The following is a 13,745-nucleotide window of genomic DNA, read 5'->3' as shown; positions in this document are numbered from 1 at the left end:
ATAACTGGTCACCCTACAAGCAAAGCCCAAGTGGTCTCCTGTCCTGCCCCATGGCCCCCTGCCTGAATGAAAGCTCTTTGGTGAAAGGAAACTGATTAGCATATGCTCATTTCACATTTCATGTTTTTGGCAAAGTCCACATCATTAAAAGTTCCTAAATGCAACCGAATAGTTTTTCTTTGGGGACACTCCTAGACATAGACTAGACACTCCTAATCTCTGGTGGACAGAAAAACTCAAATATGTACCTAGCCTTTGACCCAGAAATGCCACTTTTAAATATTTCTCCTTGAATGAAACAAAACAAAACAAAAATATGGACAAAGATTTCTGAACAAAGGTATTCCCTGCAGAAGCTTGTTTACAAAAACTTAAATATAAATTATCTAAATGAAGATAGGATATAATCAGCTATGAAAAGTATCACGTTGTGGGAGATTTAATAACATAAACGGAAAATGACATGACACTATGTTAAATGCAAAAAAAAAAAAAAAGAAAAAAAGAAAAAGAAAAGGGTATAAAACTATGTAAGTACAGGCCCAGTTTCATTAAGATAAAATATACAGGCATAGAATTAAAACTTTTGAGGAGATTTGTCAGAATGCTAATTGTTCTCTTGAGTTTAGGGTAATTATCTTCTTTATATTTTTCTGAAATGCAAATTTTCCTGAAATTTACAAATTCAGCAAGTACATATTAATTTTTTTTAAATCACAAAGTCAGTAACTTTAAAAAATTGTGTAAAATTGTTCTGTACTGAGCTGTCCTGATTTAGCCTGACCTTCTTCCTCTGCTGGCATGAATTGTAGGACACATAGGGAATAGCCCTGGACTGGGGGGGTCAAAGAGCGAGCGCCTCTCAGTGCCATTCCCTTTGTCTAGGATGTCCTGTTTCTCCATCTGGAACCGGCCCTGTGACTTGGAGGTTGTTTTTCTCCTTGGGTCTGGCTGCAATGCCGAGGAGAACCACACGAGGGCACTGGAGTCATTCTGATGGGTGATGTATGCTCAGACTGGGGCTCCTTTGGAAATTGTTTCCCAGAACCAGAGATGACACCAGCCACTGCCCCCCTGAGATGTTCCCACTCAGAAGGGGAGAAAAAGGTGAGGAAAAACTTGGCTCATAACCTCTAAGATGAGCCCCACCTCAGTCTTCCCAGAGCTGCACTGGCCACCCTCCAGCACCCTGAAGCTGGTGGAGCTGGACTTGCTGTATGGCCCTGGGTGGGCCCCTGTCCCTCTCTGGGCCTGCTGGGTCCACCACTGCTTGCAGACTCTGTCGAAGAAGGTGTTTCCTGTGTCTGGCCTGCTGCTTCTTGCTTACCAGCCCATGCCATCTCTTTCATGCCCAGTGTTTGGACTGAACTTGAACAAATATAAAAACTCCCCCAAAGTAGGTTAGAGGTGCTCTTTTCTGCATCCTTTCAGGAAATTCCTGGGTGGCAGAAACTGGCATTGCCCTTGCTCTTGGGTTCTGGCTGAGCCCAGGGACATTTCTGGACATCCTATATGTGTATGAGGGGTGGGAGTGGGGGTGGTACCTGAGGGATGGAGGTGTTGGTGGTCCTGTGTCGTTGGGAGTGAGAAGGGAGAAGACCCAAGCCTGGAGTCCAGACCACTCTGGGGAGTTGCATGGGGGGAGGAGAGGGTTAGAGGTGGCTCCAGTGCAAGCTCTCTGACCGGGTGTGTCCACCCCATGCTGGTCATGACAGAGGAGGGGCCTTCCCTGCCTCAGGTAGAGGGAGTCCGCACAGATGATGTCACCACGGGCGTGGGCAGACAATGGGAGACTGTGTGCCAGGAGTTGTGCCCCGCCCTCCTCTCCTTAAGGATTTGTTTGCCTCTTCTAGAAAAGGAGGCCAGCATCTCCTGAACCTTCAGGGTGACCAAGAATGATTTCCAGGGGCTGGGGATGTGGCTCAAGCGGTAGCGCGCTCGCCTGGCATGCGTGCGGCCTGGGTTCGATCCTCAGCACCGCATACCAACAAAGATGCTGTGTCCGCCAAAAACTGAAAAATAAATATTAATAAAATTCTCTCTATTAAAAAAAATGTGAGTAATGTCAAACCCTCCAGAATAAAAAAAAGAATGATTTCCAGCCTGGGGGAGGTGGACACCTGTTCCCTTGCCCTGATTTGCCTCCAAAGGAAGAAGCCTTGGGAGCCTCAGGAGCCCTGCTGTCTCCTATCAAGGCAGGTGAGCCGCTCTCCCGCCCTTCAGCTTCCGGAGGATCCCAGTGCCTGCTCCTGGGCCTGCAACACCCTCCAAGGCCCACCGCCCTTCAGCTTCCGGAGGATCCCAGTGCCTGCTCCTGGGCCTGCAACACCCTCCAAGGCCCAGCTTGACCTGGTGGTGGTGGATTCAATTCCTCCCCATCTGGGCTCTTGTATACCTGGGGCCACCTCTACTGTATCATGTAAAATTTTGTTTTTCTACATTGGAAACTTCTCGAGGCCAGGGGCTGGGTCTATTCACCCCTGTCTGTATCTGTCAGACCTGAGGACCAGGAGGCACTCAGTGAAATGTCTGCTGAACAAATTAATTAGTTTCCATTTAACAAGCTCATTAGGGACCTGTCTTCCCACCATTAGGAAGCAGGAAGGTTCCTTCTTTCTTGGAAAGATCTACCTTCAGGGGATGATTCTACCTTCAGGGGATGACGGCAGAAGCTCAGCCTTTGCAAGCAGAAGACCATCTGCCCAGATTCCTGGGGCACTGGTTGGGTTTTAAAGAAATGAGGCATGAGTGAACAAGGAGGGACACTTAAACAAGACATTTGTATATTAAAAACTTCACATTAAATATACATCATTATACAGTGTATCACATAGAATTGGAACTTTACAGGACATATTTTCAGCCATGAATGGTTAGAAGGAGGCAGTGATACAAACAGCCCCAAGGAGGATGATGAGAGGCCAGGGCCACCTGTGCCCCAAGGGTGCCTTCAAGATTTGGTCTTTGCAGGTCACTGGTTCCAGAAGTGTGAAGAGATGGGGCGGTTTGTTGGACAGTCATCTGATTCAGGCAGGGCCCTTCGGGAGGAGTGTCCACAGGCCAACCCCCAAAGCCAGTTTGCTCCGTGAGCAGGCTTTCTGCATGTACTTCCCCATGGCCTGTGGGAGCACAGGATAGGCCTGGCCACCTGTCGTTGCCAAACCCTTGCCAAGTGACATCAGCGACTTCTGAGTGTCTCTGAGAGCTGCTGGGCTTGGTGTTCAGTCTTGATCCTGTAACTGTGGAAGCAGAGCCCCTGAGAGGGCTTCACCTGTTGACACGAGGCCCTTGGGGGAAGCTCCACGGGAATGGCTCCTGCCACCAGCCCAGAGTGGCCCTGCAGGGAGAGGCCCAGCCTGCCAGAAGACTCAGCCTTTCACCACTTGCCTGTGCAGGGCTGCTCCGGGGGGAGTCTCTCCAGGGGACCCCCCATGGAAAGGCTCAGGGCTGACAGGCAGGTGGGCCTCTCCCTGACAAAGCCTCCTTTCTTTCTGTGGATGCCATCTTGTTCTGCGGGGCTGCCAAAAGGGTCCTTGACTCCTCAGCGCTCAAGGACAGAGCTGCTGAAGTGCCCAGGGCATTGTGGTCAACAATGAAGTCAGCAAAGGAGGCAAAGAAAGAAAACAACGGCGGTGGTGGCTGGAGGTTGCGTTCTGAGACAAGATGCTGAGGGGGAGATACGGTGTGGCCGGGAGCTGCCGGGAGCTTTTCTTTTTACTCAAAGAAATCCAGCTCATTTTTTTCCCCCTTTCCATTAATTGGCAGCAGATGAAAAAAAAAAAAAAAAAAGCCAAAACAAAAACCAAACCCACGCCAGTAACCTGAGTGTGAGTGTTTCTGAAAGGGAAAAGCTGTTTCAATTGTTAGATGTCCAAGAAAACATGAATACACGCTGACGGAGGAAACGGCCACAATTAGAGGAAGAAGAGGGAGAGGTTCATAAAATTAAGGAAAAAAAAAATCCTTTTAGCAGCTCCTGTCCTGTGTGCTGGCTCCTCTGCTGGCCCTGGTCCCTAAGGGGAGCAGGAGATTGGGCCTCGGGGGAAATTTCTGGAAGAGGAAGGCAGGGGGCTTAGAAGGGAGGGTCCTGGGAATTCCTTAAAGAAGCAAAGGCAAGAGAGAGGGAGAGCCAGCTTCCCCTCGCCCACAGGCAGAGCCTTTCTGAGAAGTTCTCTGGCAGATGGGCTCTGAGAGGGCTGTTGACAATGAAAGCCTTTCCCTTCTGCTGGCCCATGGGGTCGCCTCCCCACATCCTCGGCCTCCACCAGGTGTTCTGGGAGCCAGACTCCAGTGGCACCTGTTTGGACAAGTGCCAGTTCCTGGCTCATTTTCCTCATTCACCCACACCAGAGGCCTTGGTCACTCCTGCTCCCCCAGTGCCCTGAAGGACATTTTGGAAAATGCAAAACAGGCAAGGGTCAGAGTTGGTTTCCCTGGACACTAAACCCAGGTTGCAGCCAACTGGGTCATCTTGAGGGGCTGGAGCCCTTGGGCCGACATACAGGGACCGGAGAATGACCCCAGAGGCGGACTGGGTGTTAGGGAAGGGAGGCCAAGGAAATGGCTTTGGCCAGAAATTGCTGAAATCCAGGGCAGCCGCCCAAATGTAGCTTTTAGTCTTGATCTGCCCCAGCCTGACAGGTGGCCTTGGCAAGTCCTGCTCCTCTGGGTCTCTGCCTCCACATCTGAGAAGCAGCCTAAACCATCTCTAAAGCCCTGGGCTTGAGCCATCTCGGAAGGACTAAGTCTAGACCCGCTGGTGATGTCTAGGCTCAGCCCCTCCTACTCTTCCCCTGTGTGCTGGAGATCACCGTCACAGTGGGCCACCACACTTCCAGTCCATTCAGATCCGCAGGGTACGGGGAGCACCTGTACTTGCAGCAGGCTGCAGAACCCTGGCTGAATCTCTTGCATCTCATTCAGCAGGTGGCAGCCACACCTGTCACCCTACTGAGTGGTGGAGAAGGCAGAGACAGGATGCCGTCTGTGCCTGTGCAGGTGGTTTTATTTGTGTGGACGCAGTGTGGATACCAGCATCCATGTCCCCACCCCCACCTCCAGAGCAGGGTGACAGTGAGGTCACGCAGAACCAATGATTGATAGAGCAGTGGCCCTGGAGTCTGCTCCACTGCTTATAAACCATGTGACCTTGAACAAGTGACTTTCCCTCTCTGAGCCTCCCTTTTCTCCACAGGGTGACACTGATTGGATAATGGGAAGAGTCCTTTTTAGACTACTGGGTGCTGGGCACCTGAGGACTCAGCTAGAAATGATCACTGGCAGGTGGGGGCCTGGTTGCTTGGTCAGCCTGATTATATTGCTGAAGCCCCAACACAGGGCCCAGCTACACCTTCCTGTAGGTGACTGTCCTTTGGCCACACTGCCTCCCCTGTGTGCCTCTGCCCAGTCAGCTGCCTGCTTGGAGTCTCTGCCCTCACCCCACCCAGTGCCTGTCACACCAACCAGCAAGCCCGGGAGACACAGCTTGCTCAGGGCAGGAAACCCACAGACAAGCACTGCCTTTGGGAGCCCCACGGTGGTTTATAAAAAAGGGATAAGAATATATATTAAATGACTATTTTATTTACACACCCTATTCATAAATAAATGCATCTTCTTTTTGATGGCACAATGATTCCTTAGAGATCTAATGATTACACTGTGACTAAAGGTAGATGGGGCTTACTGTGTGTGTGTGTGTGTGTGTGTGTGTGTGGCCATGGTCTCTCACATTATGTGCTCCTGTGCACACTCAGAGATACGCACACGCCAGAGGGAGTGGTCCCCAGGCCACCTGGGCTCTGGGAGCCAACAGTCAGCTCCCAGCACCAGTGGGAAAACTTTGCCCACACACAGGTGTGAGTTCCTGACAGCTGGAGAACAAAGAGATGCAGCCCAGGAGCACCCAGCCTGCGCCCCGCCCCCCAGAGCTGCTGTGCCTTTGTTCACCCTGCAAGGCATCTCTTTGGATTGCAAATATTTTAATTCACAGAACTCAAGGAGGGGGTGGGCGTGGGGACTGGGGTAGTGTGGCAGCCACCCCTCTCCCTTCATCCAGGCCTTCTCCAGCCCCTGACCCCCCTAAGTGGCAACAGCATCCTAAGACATGCAGTGGTGTGCTAGTACCATACACGACAAAGTGAACAGGCTGGCAACATGGCCGGCTGGTCGGGGTTGGTGCCCTGCTGGCTCCTCCAAGTCTCGGGCTCTGTCGCAGAGCAGGGAGGGGCTGGTCCGCTCACAGGGTCCTTACGGCCACGGGGTAGAGGAGGGACAAGTGCTCAGCCCCTTTGATGGGCAGCTTTCTGGTGGTGTAGTAGTGGATGACTTCTGGGACACTGTCGAAGGGTGGACTGTTCTGACCCAGAATGTATTTCTCTTTGGTTTTGGCCAGTTTCATGTGCATGAAGCCCTGGTTGCTCCTGTGAACAAAACACAGAGGTTAGTCGGATCTGCAGGTTGCTAGGGCTGAGCAAGGGCGGGGGCTGAGAGCAAGGGAGCATCTGTCACGGCGCCCCTCATTTCTTCTAATTTCCCAAGAACTATCCCCTGGCGCTGGGGCTGGGATCAGGTACAAGGACTCCCCAGCTGCCTGGGACAGAGGAATTCCAGCCACAGAGCAGCTGTGAGCTGTCACTTCCCAAGCCAGGAATGAAGCCAGGGACTGTCTGAAATGCCGCTGAACCCAAGAGCACCCCCAGTTCCAGTGTCCAACCAGGAACCAGTAGCAACCAGAGGCTGGAGAGTCTTTCCACCCTGAGAACTCCTGGGAGTAAAAAGGAGCCCCTCTGGCTGCTACTGATATAATACCAGCTGGAGCCTTGCCTGGCAGGTGCAAAGTATGCTTGTGTCCCCAGTGTCATGACAAGTAGGCAGGACAGGGGTCCATACCTGGTTGTCACATGAAGAAAAGGTGTGGCAAGGGCAGCTGTCTTCCTCTCTTAGTAGCAAGGAACTGTCACTGAGAAAGGGTCACCTACCCAGGGACTACATTTCCCAGCCTCCCTTGGGTCTAGTTAGCCATGTGACTAGCTGTAGCCCTGGGCAGGCACTCCCCTGTCTCCCCAAGGGCCAGCCTGTTTCTACAGCGCTCTGAGCAGTAAGGAGTCCCACCTCAGGGAGTCTTCCAGGCTCCCTGAGGCAGGACTCCTTACCGAGGATACTCCCACTGTCATAGGCACTTGCCTTCCCAAACTTCCCCAATTTCCTGAGAGCACCATAGAGGAGCAGGGCTAGGTCTCTGTGCCCACCACACCAGACCTAGGAGCTGAACCTGTGTGCCCCCAGTCCCATGCAGCCTGCCCTGCATCAGCGTGCTGGGTGGGTGCAGCTCACAGATGGCCAAGGCCACAGTCCTACCACTGGCACTGCATGGCACCATCAGACCTCTCCCATCTCAGGCCCTAGCTCCCGCCACACTGGCTCACCCAGGTTTCCATCAGTCTGCCTTTACACTGGCCATCCTTTCCCTGCCCACTCAGCCAAGCCTGGCCTTTTATGACGGGATGATGTCTCTGCTGTCACACTTGCAGAGGCTGGAGTTTCCAAAGCAAGGCCCAGTTTACCAAGTATTTATCCCTTAGTTGGAAAGCTGGGGCTTCCCAGCTTCCTGCAACCACCTCCACTGGTTAACTTATGAACAGCCAGAGGGCCTGGCTTCCAGGGGCCCACAGCCATACCCATCAAGGCTGACAGCCCCGGTGGACGCAGAAGACACATCTCCTTCACTCAGGACTGGGCCCAAGCGCCCCCTCATAACATCATTTTCAAATGGGCAGAACAAATGCTTAATGAAGTGTGGGCACTGAGCAATACATCTGCTCATAATAATGCATTTAGAGATGTCACCCTCGGCTTAAAGGAAATCGTTTGGAGAGCAATTACGTTTTCAAGAGAGAATAATTCCTGCAAAGAACTAAAATTTAAATCAAGATTTTTTTAAGGCTGGCAATGTTCTAATTACAGAGCCTGTGGCAAGTTCCGCTCCTCCGTGAAGGGTCACTTCACCAGAGAATCGCCTCCATGTGTCTGAGGAGCAGGAGGCGCACTTGCTGAGCCCCTTAGAAAGGCAACAGTGAGCGTGTTAAATGGAAAATGCAAAGCCCCCCATGAGCGAGGGAGGACTCTTCCACACAGCACCCTGGAGGGACTGCAAATCCATCCATGCCGGCTTGGGAGCACTTTGGTGGTGTGTTGCAACCATGGGGCAGAACAGGGAGCCTGGAGAGCTCCGCCTGGTGCTCAGCTGGGCTGGAGGTGGGACCCTGGGCGGGGGGGGGGGGGGGGGGGGGAGTGTCCTTAGTATGTCATTCCCTTAGGCAGGCGCAGAGTGGGGTCATGTTCTGGGGAGGCAAGCCATGGGGTTGGGACCCTCTCAGCTCTATGGCTGGGGGAACAGAGCAGAGAACAAGACAGAGGATCACAGTAGCTGGGGAGCCACGTTGGCACAGCTCTGTCCATGTGCATTTTTAGCCGGTTTTACTTCCTAAATGAGCGAATGTGACATTTCCCCTGGTTTGTCTTACACTGTCCAGTGGGCGGTGACAGTAGCAGCAGTTCCGTTGGTGCCACAGGTGGGAGTTGATGCTCTTCTTGTCCAGGGCACCAGCTTGGAATAATCCCTCGGGTGGCAGAAATTACACACCGTCATCTCTCCTCCACTGCCGTTGGACAGCCGGCCCAGATGCTCCCTGAGTCCTTCCCACCTACGGGACCTGTTTGTTCCTCTGACAACCCATGGCTATTTCACCCATTTAAGCACCCACCAGCTTGTCACTCTAAGCCAAGCTGGTCATGAAGCTCTGACACCCAGGCAGACCTGGGACCAGAGTTCAGGCCCTAAGAGCCCCTAGTCTCTGGCCTGATATCCCAGGCAGAGTGAAAGGTCCCCACACTGACTCTCTTGGGCTCAAGCACTGGACTTGTGCTTCTCTGGCCCCCAGGCTGCCTTGTGCCTTGCTGGGCTCAGTCCCTGCCCCAGCTGGATCCATGATTGGCTCTGAGGCCCACCTTCCAGCCCTGGGTTCCTGCAGGAAGGCCTCTGAAGACGGTCTCTGCCCCTCTGCTGCTGTTGGGCCTCAGTCCTGCTCTCCGGGGCATCATCCTGGATCACTGCCTTGGGGCAAGTGGCTCCCACATACTTCCTCTTAACCAGGCCTTGTGTCCCTGAGTCCTAAGGCACAGACAGGGAAGGTCCCTGGCCCATGCTTACATAGCAATCATAGCAGATACTCTTGACCTCAGCACCTCCAGAGCCAGAAGAGTGTCCTGCCTACCCTTGATGCTCGATGTGAGGCCAGGCAGGGTCAGGCAGAGGTGTCAGACCCTGACCAAGTGTCTCCCTGACTCTGAACCTCAGCATCCACAATGCCTATAGGCTGACAGCAGCTCAGAGGCAGTGAAAGGGCTGGGAATGAAACAGGACGTGTGGCCTGTACCCAGGGGATGTCTCAGGATTGGAATGCATGTCCTGAAAGGTGAAGACACCAGCCATTAACACCCCCAGGGGTTCTTGGGTTCCAGGAGGATCTGCTGTGGTCACATGACACCTTGTCCACACACACTGAATAGCTGTTGTGTTCCCATAATTTATCTTGACTAGTCACAAGGTCTCTGTGATTGAGAGGCCACCTAACAATAGCTGAAGATTGAAAAGTGGCTGTAAGTGATAATTCTTACCTAAAGATTAGAATTTCCATGGAGAAAAAAGGGGTGTCTCAGGGATGGGGTGTACACAGCCATGGTGGCTTTGAACAGAACATTTATGGAATTAGAAGCAGCCTGGGGGGTACATATCTCTCACTCCCTTGGTACCTTAGAGGAAACAGGCCAGAGAGGAACACTACCCGGCCCAAGGCACCCAGCACGGGGGACAGCAGATGCAGCCAGAACCCAGGTCCTGGTTTCCAGGCCCAGGTGGGATGGGCTCTGGGATGCTTCTCTTTAAGGCAGTGGCTCCTGAGAAGCTCTTGAGCATGGGGCACCACTGTCATTCCGGGAGGCTCTGTCCCCAAGGAGCTCTGACAGGCTCCTGCCTTGTTCCTGCTGCCTGCATCAGTCCCATCTCTTTGATAGGACATCTTGCGAGAGCAAAGTCACAATTAGGGGTGTCTCTGGTGGGTGACCTGTCTAATGAGTCTTGTAAGGTCACAGAGGTGGGGGTGCTGGGGCTGTCATGTGCTCAGATAGCTCATCATCATCACAAAAAGCATCTCCTTGTCACCAGGATGAGCAGACAGGGCCTGGTGAGCGGTGCTAATCACAGGCCCCGCCTCGCCTCCTAATCACGAGCTTTAATAAAACACCACTCAGCCCACAGCTGCCGCTGCCTCCAAGCAGGGTGCGAGGCCTCACCTCTTGCTTTTAGACCTAATTGCTTGATGCATATTTCATGAAGAATCCTGGGTAATAGTTATGTTAAGTTGCTTCTTTTCATGATGAAATGACTTAAAAACACTTGCATATAATATTTATGAGGGGGGCGGGGGCGGGGGTGGGGGAGGAAATTGCCCTTTGGGACTATGATGCAGGGCCTGGTTATAGGAATCTGTACCCAAGGGATATCTGGTTCATCTTGGTCTGAAAGGTAGTTGGGAGCTGCTTTTTTGGTGGGGGAATCAGATACCTCCATAATATTGTCCCTCAGCTCAAAACCATCCATGGCTCCCCATGGCCAATACAGATTTAAGGATACCCTGTACTTCTTGAGCCCCAGCTGGGCACCAGGCACTGAGCTGTGCTGTTGTCACCCACTGTTCCTTTAAGCAACACAGCAGTGCTAAGTCAGCATGACTATTACATTTACAGATGGGGAAACTGAGGCTCATGAAACTCATGGGCCTTGTCTCTTGGGGCAGGATAGGGCCAGGACTGAACCTAAGTCTGTTGGAATCCGAAGCCTCAGCCTCTTCTTCCCTGGCTCTATTACCCAACCAGGTGGACCCAGGTGTCCCAGGTGTCCCCTTGGACTCTTTTTGCCAAGTGGCTTCCCTGCAGCTCTGTGAGACCTCATGGTCAGGAATCTGCCTGTTCATTGTGATGCCTCCCAGAAGGCTGAGGTTTACTTCCCACGGACACAGCAAATGTCAGGCCCACAGCCAGGGCACTCCTCTGTCCCGGCCGGCCATCCTCCTCTGTCAGTGATCTAGTCAAGGTCTGACCAGGGCCAGGGGAAGGAGGCTCCAGGCATCCTGCCCTACTATGAGGCCTGGAGGCTACTCCACCCCAACCCTATAGGGTTCAGCCTGGCCGAGCTGGGGTCGAGCTGCCTACTGCCTGCGAGGCCAGAGGCCAGACACAGTGGTGACTTTATCGGGTCAAGTACTGGTTCCAAGATGAGCCAGCAAGGACTGTAGAATGAGCTCAGTGAGAGGCAGGGTGATGGGGAGTTTCCCGAGGGGCAATCCTGGGAGGTGGTACAAACCCACATGCTCCTGAGTCATGAGAAGTTTTGCCTGAGGGGGGCCATCAGGAAGAGTAGGGCAGATCCTGTTTTCTTGCAGTTCAAAAAGAAGTCATTCCTGGAGACCCTGAGCTGGCCAGTGTCCCTGCCCAGTGCCTAAATAAATGGAATGCGAACATGAGACCCATCCCCTTCCTAAGCCAAGGTCTTCCTGAAGGGACGAGGATGCGAGCCCAGCCTGGCCCTCTACTTTGGGGCTCTGAGTAGTTGCATCATTTCTTATTGGGCCATTTTAAACATTTGAGCCTTACATGCTATAAAGATTGCTGGGGCCACACCAGTGGAAGGAGAGAGACTGACCTTGTCATTTAGAATACACTCAACAGTTGATTATGAGACGGTCTCAGGGGAGGTGCCACAGGTCCCTTGCCTGCCTTCCATGAGTAGAAAAGCAAGGAGGGCCCGGGCACAGAGCCCTGGGAGCACAAGCTCTGTGCTCAGGATGGAGCAGACATGCCACTGGCCCAGAGGGCCCTCTCACCCCCCACAGGCATGCACTGGCTCCAGTCCACAGAGAGGGACAGGGATGTTTGTGCAGAATCACTGGGGAGTCACGGCCAGCCCTAATGCTGCTTGCTGTGAGCACTGGGTAAGGGGACAGGCTGGAGGATAACCACAGCAAGGTCCCTCCAGGCTACCTAGGGGCCTGCAAAACAGCTACCTCCTGCCTCAACCCTGGCCCTTGGCTGGCCACGTTCCCTCTGAAGCAGACAGCTACCCGCTCAGAACCTCTCTTCTAACCACCTCCTCTTTGACCTCCAAGGAGGTGGGACCTTGTGCTGGGAAGATGTCTCTAGAGAAGCCCTCCTCCCCACACCTGGGAGCAGCGTGCAGCCACTGCAGCGGACCAGCATTCTCTGCCAGATGACCCCAGGATCAGTGTCCCCCGTCATCTCCACTGTGTGGCTGTGGTGCTGGGGTCTTCAGTTCCTCCTCTCGGCAACCCCAAGAGACAGCGACCTCCCAGGGGAAACCGTGGGAGGCACTTGCCTGGGGCTACACAGCCAGAAGGCAGACAGGAGACTGAAGCCCACTGACTTCCACAGAGAGCTGCGGCCACCTGGTGGCTTCCTGTGTTCCATTTTCTCCTAATACACTGCAGATAAAGAGGGGCTGGCAATCTGGGGCCCCCTCTGATGCCTCTCCAGCTCCTGGGAGTCCTGACTTCATGGCAGCATTTGAAAGCAAACACTGCAACAGTTCACCTGGGGGGTCCTGTGACACACCCAGAATTCAGCAGATGGTGTCGCCCAGAGCCTGGTCTGCCTCTGGCCTGCCCAAGAAGACCCTGAATGATCCCTAGGTCCACAGCTGGACCACCCTGTGGCTTCACAAAGAAGCTGGGAGGGCTGGCATTAAAGGGAAGACCTCTACTGCTCAGGTGAGAAGACCAAGGGCCGGGGAGAAGCAACTGCCAGTCACAGTGCAAGGGCACGAGGGCTTCCTGGACCAGGGACCAGGACGTGAGTCCTCCTTGCTGTGTGACTGGGCTCTCCAAGTGCACAAGTGGCTCTGGAGGCCGCTTCCACTTGAGATGTCCTAGGAGTCGAAGGAGGTGGTGGGGAGGAGGGGCTCATGAGACCATGTGGCCGACACCTGCATCCTGCCACTCCCTCCACTCGACACAGACACCAAGTTGTTGGGTCTGAATGTAAACATGACTGAGCCAAACAACTTGATTTACAATCAAATAATTAGGTTTTCAGTAAGCACATCGGCAGCGATTGGCCTTCCCAGGGGTGCTTGCCAAGCTCTAAGTTGGCAGCCCAGGGTGAAGGTCTTTGGTAAATCATGACAAAAGCCATCTCCAGGCAGAAGAGCAGGTGGGGACTTCTTCAGGCCAACAGGGAGAGGCACACAAAGCAGCAGTGGGTCAGAATGAATCCATATGGGCGGTTTTCTTAGGAGAAAATCAACAGTGTCAGATAAGAGTTTTTGTTTTTAATAACATTGGATATTGAACCCAGGGGCACTGAGTTATATCCCCAGCACTTTTAAATTTTATTTTCAGACAGGGTCTCCCAAGTTGCCCAACCTGGCCATGAACTTGCAATCCTCTTGCCTCAGTCTCCCAAGTAGCTCGGGTAACAGGGAACGGGAGGTTTTTTAATAACAGCAGAGGAAGTGACCCTGTTGCTGGCGGTGAATCAGTGGGAGAGTAATGATGTCTGGGGGGTCAGCTGGATGGCTGCTGCAGTGCTCCTGGTTAATGTTCCCGTTGGCCCTCACACTTGGCCAAATACACAGGGAAACTGCAGGAAGGGCTGGCGATGGCACCTGAATG

General features: G+C 53.2%; 1 protein-coding gene across 1 annotated transcript in view; it reads right to left on the bottom strand.

Moving 5' to 3' along the window:
* Positions 1-2,761: 2,761 nt before the first annotated feature.
* Positions 2,762-13,745, bottom strand: part of SHB (SH2 domain containing adaptor protein B) — a 131,742-nt gene continuing 120,758 nt past the window's right edge. Inside the window, exon 6 of the mRNA XM_081275729.1 lies at positions 2,762-6,422. Coding sequence (XP_081131855.1) covers positions 6,239-6,422 — 184 coding nt within the window. The 3' untranslated portion in view covers positions 2,762-6,238. The remainder of the gene's footprint in view (positions 6,423-13,745) is intronic.

Source organism: Spermophilus citellus, assembly GCF_964194105.1.
Source record: "Spermophilus citellus genome assembly, chromosome: 2".
Lineage (NCBI taxonomy): Eukaryota > Metazoa > Chordata > Mammalia > Rodentia > Sciuridae > Spermophilus > Spermophilus citellus.
The sequence above is the reverse complement of the archived record's forward strand: the minus strand, read 5'-3'. Positions and strand labels throughout refer to the sequence as shown.